This window comes from Prinia subflava, chromosome Z (genome assembly GCF_021018805.1).
Source record: "Prinia subflava isolate CZ2003 ecotype Zambia chromosome Z, Cam_Psub_1.2, whole genome shotgun sequence".
Taxonomy (NCBI): domain Eukaryota; kingdom Metazoa; phylum Chordata; class Aves; order Passeriformes; family Cisticolidae; genus Prinia; species Prinia subflava.
The window spans coordinates 25,039,099-25,052,564 of NC_086283.1; the positions used below are offsets into that span (position 1 = coordinate 25,039,099).

Consider the following 13,466-nt stretch of genomic DNA (forward strand, 5'->3'; position numbering starts at 1 on the left):
CAGTGGGGGCTGCCCTTCACTGCCGAGTTCTAGACATCCTTGGTCTTTTCTCCTGGGATTTAAAAAAAGTACACCAGCCTTAAGGGCAGATTGCCAAAATTGTCACAATACATCTACAAGCTGCCTGTTCAAGCTACTATCAGGCAAAACAAGCAGCACAAAATACAATTAAAAGTGCCTGCAAAAGGAGTTGAGGCCAGACCCCCCTAACCAAGGCATCCAGACACCTGACTCTCCTTTGAAACCAATGCCACTGGCACTGCGGTAGAGCACCTGCCAGATACTTCAGTTTTTCTATTGACAATAAAGCAGCATTAAAAAATTAGTTTAAGCATAAAAGTATAAGCACAGTGTATGTATATAAAGTATACAGTGTAAGTTTAGTTTTAGTATAAGCATAAAACACTTTAGAGCTTACCTTGAAAAGCATCTCTGATGGCTAGGTTGATCCCTGCTGTAAAATTTTGAGGTTGTCCTTTCTGGAACCTTAAGAATTAAATCAAACATTTCAAGGTTGCTACTGATATTTTAGATTCAGCTGACAAACCTAATGCTTACCCTATTTCAATGAATAAAAAAAGACTAACCAACAGAAATGAACAGTAGTTCAGTTGGACCTGAAGGGGGGTATTCCATGATATCAGCACTGAAAGCTGCAAGTCAGCAGCAGGTGCTTCCAGTTTGCTCCGAGCCTGTGCAGTCTAACAGGGTGCAGACAGAAAGAGGTTTGCACCTTTCCTCGGAGTCAGTGTCATTCCTGGACAATATTTAAAGCAGACAGTGAAGAGCATCTGCAGTCACTGAATCTGCAGCTTTCCCCAGCAGGTGGATTACCTTATGTTGTTACCACAGGCTGGTGAATGAGACACACAGCCCCCCGAGCTGCGAAGTAATAAAATAAATACACACACGGGCATATGAATTCCTGCTCAAATAGTCTTGCATGTGTTCTCAGAAATTCTGTTAGAAATACACCATCACCTCAATTACACAAACTAACAAGCTTTTCCACAACAAGCCAGACTTTTTCACCAAACAGGCTGCTACAAATACCTGGTGTAACAAAAGAGGTGTGTCTGCAATTACAGATCCTGCAGGTATTATCATGTGTGCAGATATTATGTTGATTTGGCACAGCCTGGTTTTTGGTACAGGAGTGCCACAGAGGTGGCTTCTGTGAGGAGCTGCTGGAAGCTTCCACCACGTCTGACAGAGCCAGTCCCTGATGGCTCTGAGGATGGACCTGCTGCTGGCCCAGTTAGAGAGGCTGGTAATGCCTCTGTGATGACACATTTAAGAAGAAAATCAAAACAGTTCACAGGAGGTTTGTTTTTTTTTCCCCAGGGGTGGCGGGGCGCTGCCGGGGCCACCCCAGCCCAGCCCGCTGCAATCCGCCACCGCCATCGCCGCCGTCTCGGTGCGGCCTCAGCGAGTCTGCCCTCCCGGCCGCCCCAGCCCGCTCTGCCGCGGGCAGAAGGGCAGGGCCGGCGGTGGCGGCTCCTCCTTCCCGGTGCCCTGCACCAGGAGAGGCGTTCAATAGCGCCGGTGCCGCCGCGGCTGCCGCTGCCCACACAGTGACAGCGGGGCGGCGGCAGAAGCACGGCGAGTGAGCTCTCGACGCCGAACCTCACCGAGATCAGCCTCTCGGCGCTGCGGGACCTTACAGGAATCTTTGAACTGCTGGAACTTGTCGGCAATGGTAGCCACAAACAGCAGTTTTTTCTTCCAGACAGAGAAGAAGAGGAGGTGAGAACATGTGAGAGAAACAACATGCAGACACCAAGGTCTGTGGAGAAGGAGGGGGAGGAGGTGCTCCAAGTGTTGGAGCCAAGATTCCTCTGCAGGCTGCGGTGTGACCATGGTGAGGCAGCTGAGCCCCTCAGCCCGTGGGGATCCACGGGGGATGCAGAGACCCACCCACAGACCGTGGGGATCCACGGGGGATGCAGAGATCCACCCACAGCCCGTGGGGATCCACGGGGGATGCAGAGACCCACCCACAGCCCGTGGGGATCCATGTGGGATGCAGAGATCCACCCGCAGCCCGTGGGATCCAGGGGGATGCAGAGATCCACCCACAGCCCGTGGGGATCCACGGGGGATGCAGAGATCCACCCACAGCCCGTGGGGATCCATGGGGATCCATGGGGAATGCAGAGATCCACCCACAGCCAGTGGGAGAAGTGCTCATGCCAGAGCGGGTGGATGGCAGAAAAAGCTGTGATCCAGTGGGAGACCCGAAGAGAGAGAGAAGACCCCTGTTTCCAAACACAGAGAGAGAGAGGGCCTTTGCTTCCAAACGAGAGCAGCCTGCCCTTAGAGCACTGCACCCTGTGGACAAGTGACCCCCGCTGCAGCAGTTTCAGAAACACTGTTTGCCCGTGGGAGGGACCCACATTGCAGCAGTTTTGGCAGGACTGCTGCTCCTGAGATTGGAGCCACGCTGGATAATTTCACAGAGAACTGTCTCCTGTGGGAAGGACCCATGGCATAGAAGAGGAAAGACTCCTCTCCCTGAGCAAACAGAGGATCTCGAGTGACGAACTGACCAAAATCTCCACGCCCTGTCTGCTCTGTGCTGTTGGTGGGAAAGAGGGAGGGGATGGGGGAAAAACATGTTTTAAAGGCTTATTTTACTTCTCATTATCCTCCTCTGACTCTGTTAGCAATAAATTTACTTTATACTTTTAAATTTGAACCTGGTTTGCCCTTAGAGTGTTTTTCTCCCCAACTCATGAGTTCTTTGTTAATTTTTTTCCCCCTCTTCTCTGCCCAGCTAAGAGCAAAGAAGGTGAGCGAACGGCTTTTATGGGTGCCTGGCTTTTGGCCCGTGTCAAACCACAACATACACATAAACCCACACCACAAACCTGCCTGTAAATTTGCATCCCTTTTTCTAGATTAGTGTGACCCAGTTCACAAACAAGCAATGAGATTTTCAGAGTTTTGTGAAGTGCAGAGGGTGGGTGCAACACAGTGCAGTGCCACCAACCCCCAAGAGTGCCAAACACCCCGAGTTTTACTCACCTTTGGGGGCTGCTCTTTGCTGTGGCTCGCGCTCCAGAACACGTCGTCCTGCCCAGGGCTGAGTGGTGTTGTCACCATGTCTGACAGGGAGCTGCTGTGGTACACGTCCTTACTAGCCCGGAAATTGTCACACTTGAAACAAACAAAACACATGTTGAATTGTGCTTCCCTGCCTACCTGACAGGTTGCAGTCTCAGCAGAGATCAATGGTTCTGCTTGGGAGATAAAATATTTACTAAGCCTATCATGAGTATTGTGTTTGGATAGAGCTCCACTCACCTTGTTCACTGTGCAGTGAGTTGCTCGTTTCCAGCATGTTAGGCACAAATACAAGGTGAAGGGTACAATAAAAAGAAATAGTAAACAAATGTATTCTGTGTGCGTGTGTATATATGCACATACACACACACCTTTCTTAAATCTATGGAGAAACAAACAGCTCACTGGCAATGCACAGGGAATTAACTACTTAGATGATGCAAAAAATGCTTTGGAGTTACGACATTTAATTCAAACCAGGAAAATGCTTCCACTGCAGAATTTCCATAGTCTAATCACTATGGGAACTCACCTCCCCTAACTTAGATATTGGCATCCCAGCTGTTCCATGCATGGCCACCACCACCAACCCACAGTGGAGGCAAACTGCCAGCTGCTAACACTTATAAGTGCTCCAGTGACTATGAAGGGACCCTGGTCCTCCTCTGAAACACATTTTTCAATTACTTGAAAAAAAGAAAGATCAAATTTGAGAATGCAGTAAGAAAGAATGAAATTATGTTCAGACTACACCCTCATGGGTGGTCAAGTCCAGGTGATCCCTTTGCAGCCACCTTTGTTTAAAAAAATCTCTAAAGGTGTGCAATTAGATCACTAGGATACCGAAAACACCAATCATAGCACAGGAGGGGAAGGGATCAAGTTACTTCCTTACAAAGTCTTCACTCGAAGGAAACAAGAAGTAAGCAATGCAAACCTCAAGCTAAAATATTCAACATTTGGTCCTCTGATTCTTTCTGTATGTAAAAGAAGCGATCTATGCACTGATGATCTGCTACACCGGTGTCTTTCAAAAAGGATGAAACTCAATAGTTAAATGTGTCAACTGAGAATACTGCCTCCCCGAAAGGAGAAATCCTCTTGGACACAAGACCAGGAAAGAACACTGTCTGAGCTGGGCCTGTCTGCAGGGATTGCTGTGCTAGAATCAGTCTGATATTACAGAAATAGAAGAAGTAATAGAGAAATGCCTGAAGCTGTACCACTCCATGCTTCACCTCCTCTGATCTCCCATGCAGTGCTAGGCCAGGGCTCTCTGGGAGGAGCCTCTTCCTCAAACACATGGCAAGATCAGCACCTCCAACACTTAGAGGCCTAAGAATGAAGTCTGCAATTTTTGTCTGAGTTAGAGTTCAAACTCCTGTGTCCCAAATGAGTTACTGCAACTTCGACCAGAGACACCTGCAATACATTTTCCCCAAAGAATTGCTCAGACAACTATTTTATTGATATATCAGATAAGTCTATAAAATTCTCCAGATTCTCCATCCAGAAAAGTAAACCACAGTAACTAGAACTTCACACAGCTTTCAAGAAGATAGTAAGATTATGAACTCTCTATAACTGTACAGGACTAAATTTAATGGGAACAATGTTCAATATATGTCGATTAAATATTGACAGCAGTAATTCTAAAACTAAATATGTCAAAGATGCCTCATTGCAATCTCCCAGACCGGTATGGCAAAGTCAACTGCCAAAGCCAGTCCTGAGAAGTTCACTCAGCTGTTCAGGTGCTTTTCCTGCCTTTTTGGGAAAATATGTTCTGTTGACTCTCTTTACAGAAAAGAGCTTTTTCAGCAGTTGTAACATCTCATAATCTATGTCCTTTCAAAACCTTTTTGTCCAACATGATTGTCTCTAATAACAGCTTTTAGTTAAGCCGAATTATTTGAGCAGCAAAGTGTACATCTGAAGTGATCCATTGTGGGTAGAGAAACAGGTTTTGTAGCAGATGTATTATTATCAGAATATAGGAGGATTTTCTTTCCCTTGCCACTTTTGCAACAAGATACATATATTTCTTTATAAATTCCAACCTTTGAGTCCTGCTGATTCCCAGAGAACTATTTGTGTTTAAAAGCGTGGATAAGCTTTGCTGAGTCATGATAAAAGTGACTGAATTAATCCAAACTCTGCCCAGTATGCCAGTTCTGTGTAAAGCCAGGAACAGACACCTGCTTCCACTAGCAGGCCAAAACCAACCCAGATAACCCCCAAAATCAGTGTTTGACACTCTCCTTAGGTTTGTATCGGGGAAAAAAATTTAAACGCATTCCCCCACATCCAACAATGATTCTAAACTTCTGAGATTTGAACCTTAAATTGTTGTAAGTAGTATCTGAAGAATAGCAGCTCTCGTCATGCATAGAAATCACTGGCAGAGAAAAGTGTTACCTACTGTGTGCCTTCAAACCACAAAGGGACATGTAACAGAGCTAAGGAAAAGAATACTTTGATCCACGAAATTATAACATAAGGTGATATAGCACAAAAGACTCATTACTAGAGTTAGTTTAAAACCATTTAGAAGCAGGAAGTTTTAAAAAGACAGGCTGCACTGCTTTTTGGAGGATGCCCAACTTACTAATTTGAACTGAATCTACATGCAGGAGACTAAGTTCAAGTGCTGTTAGAAAACAGCATAAAGAAAAAGAATTTCTTAAACTTCTGAGCAGATGAACTCTGGGATACTAGGGCAGCCCATGGCTTTACACACAGCTAGCTCTTGTAATATTGTTAGTCTTCTAATTCTGATTCAGTCACATCAGCCCACACAATAGAGAAGATCTACCTAGCAAATCCTATAGGAAAACCACAAGAGTTAATCAAGAATGAAGCTTATTTCAGATGTGAGCTCTATTTTCCCACTAGTCAGGCTACAGGAGATGCTGGGCAGAAGATCAGACTCAGTGACTTTGTTCAAGAAGGCTCTGTGAAATTCTGCAGGCAGTCCATAGCAGCTCATCCCATACCACCACAACCTGAGAGCCAGAACTGCTACTGTACTGCTGCAAACACAGACCTGGTGCAAAGCAGGTGGAATTGGTACACTCTGAACAGGTCGCATCTCACATTTCCCTCAGCAAACAGATAGCATGTAAGGCATTAAGAAATCATGCTCCTTTCACCTCAGGAGCTGTGTAAAGTTTTTCAGTGAAATAATTCTGAGAGAGTTTTGGGCATCCAGGATGTGCCAAAAGATCTCACAGAATATGACTGTTGAAAATAAGAAATCATTTTTGTCCAAGCAGAGTAGTGCTGGCAGATGATCCCTCTCTGACAAACCTGGCTGGAAGTTCTTCAGTGCAGCAGCATCTGTGATGAATTCAGCTTTCATGTTAACTCCACAGTTCACTTTTATTTTAAATCAACTAGGCACACACATACTGAACTTTGCAAGTTCATTGTTGTGTCTTTTAATCTCCAGGTGACTACCTGACCCATCACTTGTATTGCCTAAACACCTCATCCATTTAATGCAGGCAGCATGTCCAAACATGCTGCCATTAGCATCAACAGCTGCTCCCAACCAGCAAAGGGAAAAATAACCCTTCAGGGGATTTATAAATTACCCATGGAAGTTCACGTGGTCTCCATGTGAACACAGCAGGCAGCAGCACAGATTGGCTTCTCCCTGTCCACATGCACTGTCAGCTGGAGCTCTGCCTTGTGAGGGCACCTCTCAGCAGGGAGAGAAATCGCATTGCAACCACTGTGCTTTCCTTGCTGCTGTTATCCTTAAGTAACACCATCACTCTAAACAGCATACATTTTTTGTTGTGTAGTTTCCATCAAGAATTGTGAAAGAAGTTGGTAAATACTGCTTCCTTCCTCACCACTACCCTCACCAGCTCAGAGATGTGATACAAAACAAGAAAGCACTGACAGGGTGCAGAGGAATGATCACTTGTCCCAGGTGAAGCAGCCTCTCATCCCAGGACTAGCACCTAAGCAGGGCAAGACTATCCTCTGTACAGCCACTGTACTCCTGCAGAATCCCAAATGCCCTGCAATAAGCTATAGATGCTATTACAAGGCTAATATTTGCCTCAGGGAAGCTGCCAGCCTCTGCCCAAGGTGAAGACACAAATGTCCTTCATGTAGACCTTGCAATATCTCTCCAGTGATTTTATGCTGCAAGCCAGGCCATGAACTCAGCCCACTTACAATACTCGTGACTTGAAACAATAAACAGGCCCTGGAAAAAAAGCATGTGAAAAGACACAGATAAATATTTTTCCAGGTAAAAGCTATCAGGTGAAATGAGGCTTTCTTGCTCACAACATCTGCCTTTGCTATTTGGTGATGATTTTTCCATCATCACCAAATAGCAAAGCAACCTGAAGAGGAAAAGCAGAGGGAGGCTCTGACTCAGAGACACTAAGAGCCAGCTATTATGCACCTCCCAGACTCTCAGACTCGCTCCAGGGCACAAACCAAAGCAGCATAAGGGAGAGTTGCTTCCCCATATCCTGCTGGGGAATTTCAACTACTCTGGTGTCTGCCGGGAAAGCAGCATGGTGAGCTGGAGGCAATCCAGCAGAGTCCTAGAATGCACAGAGGACAACTTTCCAGCCAGGTGATAGACAGCCCTGCGAGGGGGGATGCAATACTGGTCCTGAGGGTCACCAGCACAGGGGAGCTAATCAGTGAATTCAAGGTTGGAGGCCGCTGGGGCTGCAGTGATTACACACTGCTGGAGTTAACAGTCCTGAAGGATATGGCCCAGGCAAAGGGTAAAGTCAAACCCCTGAATTTTAGGAAAGCAAGGAAAGAAATTTGTACGATCAGGGTGGTGCAACACTGGAGAAGGTTGCCCAGAGAGGCTGCAGATGCCCCATCTCTGGCAACATTCAAGACCAGGCTGTACAGGGCTCTGAGCAACCTGATCTAGTTGAAAATGTCCCTGCTGACGGCAGGAAGGTTGGACTAAGCGACTCTTTGAGGTCCCTTCTGACCCATACCACCCTATGACTCTGTGACCTTTCAGGCAGGATGTTCACCTGAAGCTCATGCCAAGCACAATCAACAATGAGTTTAAGAAACATTTAGGATAATACAATGATCTCATAATAATAACCCATAATTGCAGGTATGCTCAAAGAAGCATACAGGCCCATGCTGCTGCTTTGGTGAGGCAGCGTGACACACTCTGAAAGCAGAGCATGCAACCAATAACCCACCCTCCTCTGCAGTCTGACCTTCCCTCTTTGACCCCATGACCCAGCAGAGATCAGGTCGTAAGATGCCACAGCAGCACACAAACAATGCCTAAGCCTGATCTGAATGTCAGTCTCCTGTAGCTAAATCCCACAGAAGTAGTTGGAGAGATGCATACAAAAACTGTCCATCCATCCACCCCTCCAAGCATCCAGGAGTCCAGTGGAAACTGAGAGCTGGCAAGAATAAAACTAGTGCTATGACTGTATGTCCTCTCTGAGGTGATGAATGAATGAATGCAAAAATTAAATACTATGTAAAACGTACCAGCAATACAACTGCACACCTTACAGTCCTTTCACAAGAGACTGGAGAAAAAAATCCCTGCAGTCCAAGCTACTTCCTTCATACACTGTGAGTAGGATGTTGAAAGGAAGCACAATTTTTGGGCGCGTTATGAGAACCATGAACCACTTCTTCCACAACTGGCAAAAACATCAGGAGCTAAAATGTTTTAAGAGAAGGATTCCAATGCAGAACTTCATCAGAATGTTTTCACTATATAGGTACTGTTTAGATTCCACTTCTACCTCTAATACTGAAGTTTTAAAAGACTTAGATTTTCTGGGCTCTATCCAGAGGTAAAATATGATTCTGCATTGCTCCTTATTGTATCTCCACAAACTTACAGATTATTTCATAAGATCAATAAAAATCGTTATTTTTTACATAGTTTCACTCATAAAAAGTTCAGGTTTGGACTTGTTTTGTGAAGTGCCATATACATTTACGGCACCATATAAATAATACATCATCCAGGGACTGCAACGGCACTGTCACTCAGACTCTCTGTGAAACATCTGAGAGGAGTTTCATGGAATCAACATTCAGGCATCAAGCATAAAAAATAACTTTTATCTAACCCTGATCTGCAGGGCTTAAATATAATTCCACACAGAGCTCAGCGGCAGAGGTGGCACCACAAAACCTCAAAGCCGGTTTGCACAGGTCTCAGTCGTTTGCGCCAGAAGGGAATTCTGTTTCTGATGGGTTGTCCTGCCTGGAAGCACCCCTGGCCCTCCTCCCCAGCCGGGGCAGCAGTACCTGCACTACCAGGGCTCTCTGTGGCGCGGGGGTGCAGGGGCTGGAGCTGCTCCCGGATCCCATTCTGGGCTGTGGGGTGGCCTCGTGTCCCAGCGCTGCTGGCCACTGCAGGGAGGGCTGGATGCTGTCACTCTTCTTTGCTCGGTCCTCGGCCTGGGGAGGACAAAAGCAGCAGCACATTGCACAGGCAGCCCCAGGTTTGCGGGCTGGGTGCTGTCCCACATCCACCTCTGACAGACCTTCCCACCAAGGAGGACAGCCCTGGCACGGTATAAAACACTATTTCCTCTCCATTTGCAACCCTTCCTTTTCCAGCAAGTTTCCAAGCTGCAGCAAGGAGAAGGGTCTATGTTTCCATCTGCTGTATTCTAGGCCAGTCCTTTGGCAGCAGGCTGGGATTTTAGCTGGGATGAATCATCTGTCTATACCTGTCTTTGACAAAATGCAGCCTGTTTTGCTGTGCAGTAATTACCCCCTTCCACAGCATTGACATTACTGCATGTTGCTTTCTGCCTTAAAACACTTTTAACACTGTGTTTTGGTATGTTACTTGTACTGTGAGAAAGACTAAGGAACATGATCTAGAAGGAATAAATTTCCTGAGGGCATTGCTCATTACAAAAGTCTTTATCCTGTGGTTTTGACCCTACTACTCTTTTCAATTCTGTTCAACATGACTAATTCTCATCCTCTAGTGTAAATCTTTAGCATATCCTCTGATTCAGCAGGCTGGAAACAACTCTACACAGTAAACTCGAGATTAATGCCATAAAAAAACCCTTTTATCTGTGTCAGGGTGGGCATTCTTAATGGTATCTCTCACTTTATCTCTGTGTTTTTGCCTGTATCAGAAAGGTAAGCATATTCTTAGCACGGCCTAGAAACTGCTGAGGACATGGAAAATGACTATAACTTAGTCTCACAGATCCCCATTGTGGAAAAAAAGAAGAGCAAAACCTTAAAAAAACCCCTCCTTACTAAACAAGCAACCACAGCCAAACACCATGAAATTCTAACCCCAGTGAACACACTCTTGAGGCCACACTTTTATTACTTGCAACTCACAATAATGAAAGGCAAATTTTACCATTAGCAAGGAAGAAAATGTAAAAGCAAGATATGATAATTCACCCCCCAGCTCTGTGCCTAAGGGGAGCTGGCATGAAAGCTTTATGATCCAGAGGCAAACTCATACAGGTGACACTTTGGGCTTCCAGAACTGATGCCAACCCTCACCCAGACTCTGAGCTAGTGCAGTGTCAGCCCGAGCTTGGAGTCTGCCTCTCAGCTCCTTCATTCTGGTACCGGTGGGACCAGACACAGCACAGAGTGAGCTCACATCTGGGCACAGATGTGCAGGGGAAAGTTGTCCTGACCTGCTGGGGACAGGATAAGCACAATGGCAAAGACAAGGATCTCCCAAGAGAGGGTTCTGCACCCCTGAACACTAAACCTGAGGCTTTGGATGGCTTTAGGATTTTTTGTTTGTTTTTAATGTCTCACTGAAACAATCATTCTCCAGAGCTTCTGTGTATCGATGACTGGCCCTAGAAATGGGACCCCTAAAAAGTACAAACAAACTCACTCTTGAGTAGGCTACCACTGTCCCCGTGCAGGTCCCTCTCAACAGAAGAACCGACATCTCTCTGGCTAATGAACTGGAAAAAATCAGTACCAACAGGAGCAAAATCACTGACTTATGCCTGTTGAAAACAGTCACAGCTTTAAAGCACTTTTAGATCGTTGCAAATAGTTATGGTCGCTGACAAAAAAGTCTCTGTGACTTCCAAGAAGTTCTCAGATTAAGTAAATAATATTGTACAATATCCTTAAAACTAGAATATTGTAGCTATAATGACAAAAGCCTCATGCTGTGAACCTAAAAAGCAACTAATCTGCAACTAATTATACTGTGTTTCACCACTAAATTAAAAATTACAGTGACTGCACACTAAATTCTCTAACATACTTCATTTTACTATCAAGGAGTCATTTACAAAATACATGCCAAAACTAGAGATGAGTATCTAGGACAGTATTTTATTGGAGTTTTGTTCCTAACTATGATAAAGTAGAAAATAAATTAATCACCCGAGTTGCATTTTCACCCATTAAAGGCCTAGCAGAGGCGAAGCTTTTCTATTGACTTTGTTGTTGTGTATTTAGAAAAAGCAGCTTACTTCTCTGTCCACACTCAATTTGCTTTTCAGCTGGAATAAGATCCAGCCCTCCATCATCAAACAAATGCTGATTTCAAGAGCAGTTCATTTAAATTTCAGTAACAATTTGTTTAATCAATCAGTACAATAAAGCCTTTAGAGTCAGGGTATTTGTGGTTTTGACACTTAGGTTGTACTTAAAGCAGAATTACTCTCGTTTGTTTTCACAAGCTGCTCCTCCAACAAGCTTAATATCTTTTGTTTTCCTGACCTTACGTTGCTGCTTGGCTGTTTGCAGACTCTATTCAGTTACTGAAATTCACCATTTCACCAGTCGTAGTAGTTACATTTAGCTATTTATCAATACAGGACATTTCAGCTCAGGGAATAGTTGGAGCACACATACAGAAGAAGATGACAAAGATGGCATGTGCTTAAGGACAGCAGCAAGGTGTTAAGAAGCTGTACTGTATTTCTCCTATTTACATGTGTATGAGCTTTCCTCATGCCTCTCTCTTTGGGCATTTTGGGAAGATACTTTGCCATGACTGCAGAGAACATCACATCTACTCTTCTACTGAGGAGGCACCTGTGAGCTGCTAAGATTTTTAACCCTGACTTTAGTGACAAAACAAATCACACACCAAATCCCAACTGGGTTACCCAGTTGGGATTATATAAAAAAGCAAGCTAGGAATGAGGAAGTAACATATAAAAATGGACCCAGAGCTTTTCATGATATGGTGACAGTGACAAGAATGAGTTGGTGGGTAGAAATATTGTCAGAGTCAGCAAAGGAGGAAAATGTACTACAGTACAGGCTGACTATATGTGGCTATCCCTGATCCATGATACCTTATCCTGGGACATTAGGAACAAGAAAAGGCATCATAGCCTACTTGCTGGGGCACAGAGATCTGTGCTCAGGATGGCATTCTGTGCCTGGGTCAATTCTGTGAACCCTAATATCAGGCAAAGACCTCCATGAAACCTCATGTGGCATTACCTTATTTCATGCCTCTTTGAAAGACAAGGGAATGACACCTACTTGACCAGAAGAACTTCATTTCTCCACTCACCAATCAAAACCTTCTCTCAACTCAAGTATAAGTGACTGAACAATTCTTCCTTTCCCCTATCCTCTGAAATGAATGGAAAGTGAAGACTATAGCATAAGTGTTTAGTAAGACAGGTCAGGCTCCAGATGTAGGTTTAAAGATCAGTCTGCTCTCTGCTTCAGCATTCCTACAGCATCAGAAACTACAAAGCACCAAAATACTGCCCTGGTTGAGAGAGTACCTCTTTGCTCGTGCTGCTTGATGGAGGATGCACCCCTGCATTTGAACTCTTGGAAGGCTCCTTCTTCTTCTGCTTGTGGTCATGCTGGAGAGACAGCAGCTGTGTCTGATCTTTGGGGAGGGTTCGGTGCATCTTCCTGTTGTGCTGCACATCTTCCATCTTCTGAAAGCAGAGAGTGATGAACCTCAGAGACAATGCCTTGGAGGACAATCAAGTTGCCTGCTGGAAACTGTGGCTTTTCAAAGAACAAAGTAACCACAATTCCAGCAGAGCTGACAGAAAGAGTCAGAACCCCGAGTAACAGGAAGAATAAAGTGGCACCGAACACTGTTTGGCTTTTTAGACAGTAGGTCAGAAAATTGTATTTGTTCTTTTTACTTTTACTAAAACCAGAGGTCTTTAATCAAACACTGCATGCTTCTGTTTGATTACAAATCAATTTGCAGCTGAAACATTAGAAAAACACTGTGGCCAAGGTGACAGACTTGATAATGACGGTTCAGCATTGACATTAACCTCTGTTACATTGTTTTTGTGAGCAAGAAATGGTCTTGGTTACAAAATTGTGGGAAATATGGTTATTTAATTCATGTTTTATAAATAATTATAGATTGGGAACTGTGATATATATTATATAAAGATATGTATGTGTCT

General features: G+C 44.7%; 1 protein-coding gene across 4 annotated transcripts in view; it reads right to left on the minus strand.

Annotated features, from left to right (window-relative positions):
- LOC134563658 (mitogen-activated protein kinase kinase kinase kinase 4-like) overlaps positions 1-13,466 on the minus strand; it is a 100,331-nt gene that overhangs the window by 28,929 nt on the left and 57,936 nt on the right. For 2 of the 4 annotated variants that reach the window (XM_063421800.1, XM_063421803.1), the window contains 4 exons: positions 12,813-12,974; positions 9,355-9,507; positions 3,028-3,159; positions 419-486 (listed from right to left, as the gene is read on the minus strand). In XM_063421800.1, coding sequence (XP_063277870.1) covers positions 419-486; positions 3,028-3,159; positions 9,355-9,507; positions 12,813-12,974 — 515 coding nt within the window. The remainder of the gene's footprint in view (positions 1-418; positions 487-3,027; positions 3,160-9,354; positions 9,508-12,812; positions 12,975-13,466) is intronic. The other 2 variants (XM_063421801.1, XM_063421802.1) reach the window with 2 other exon arrangements.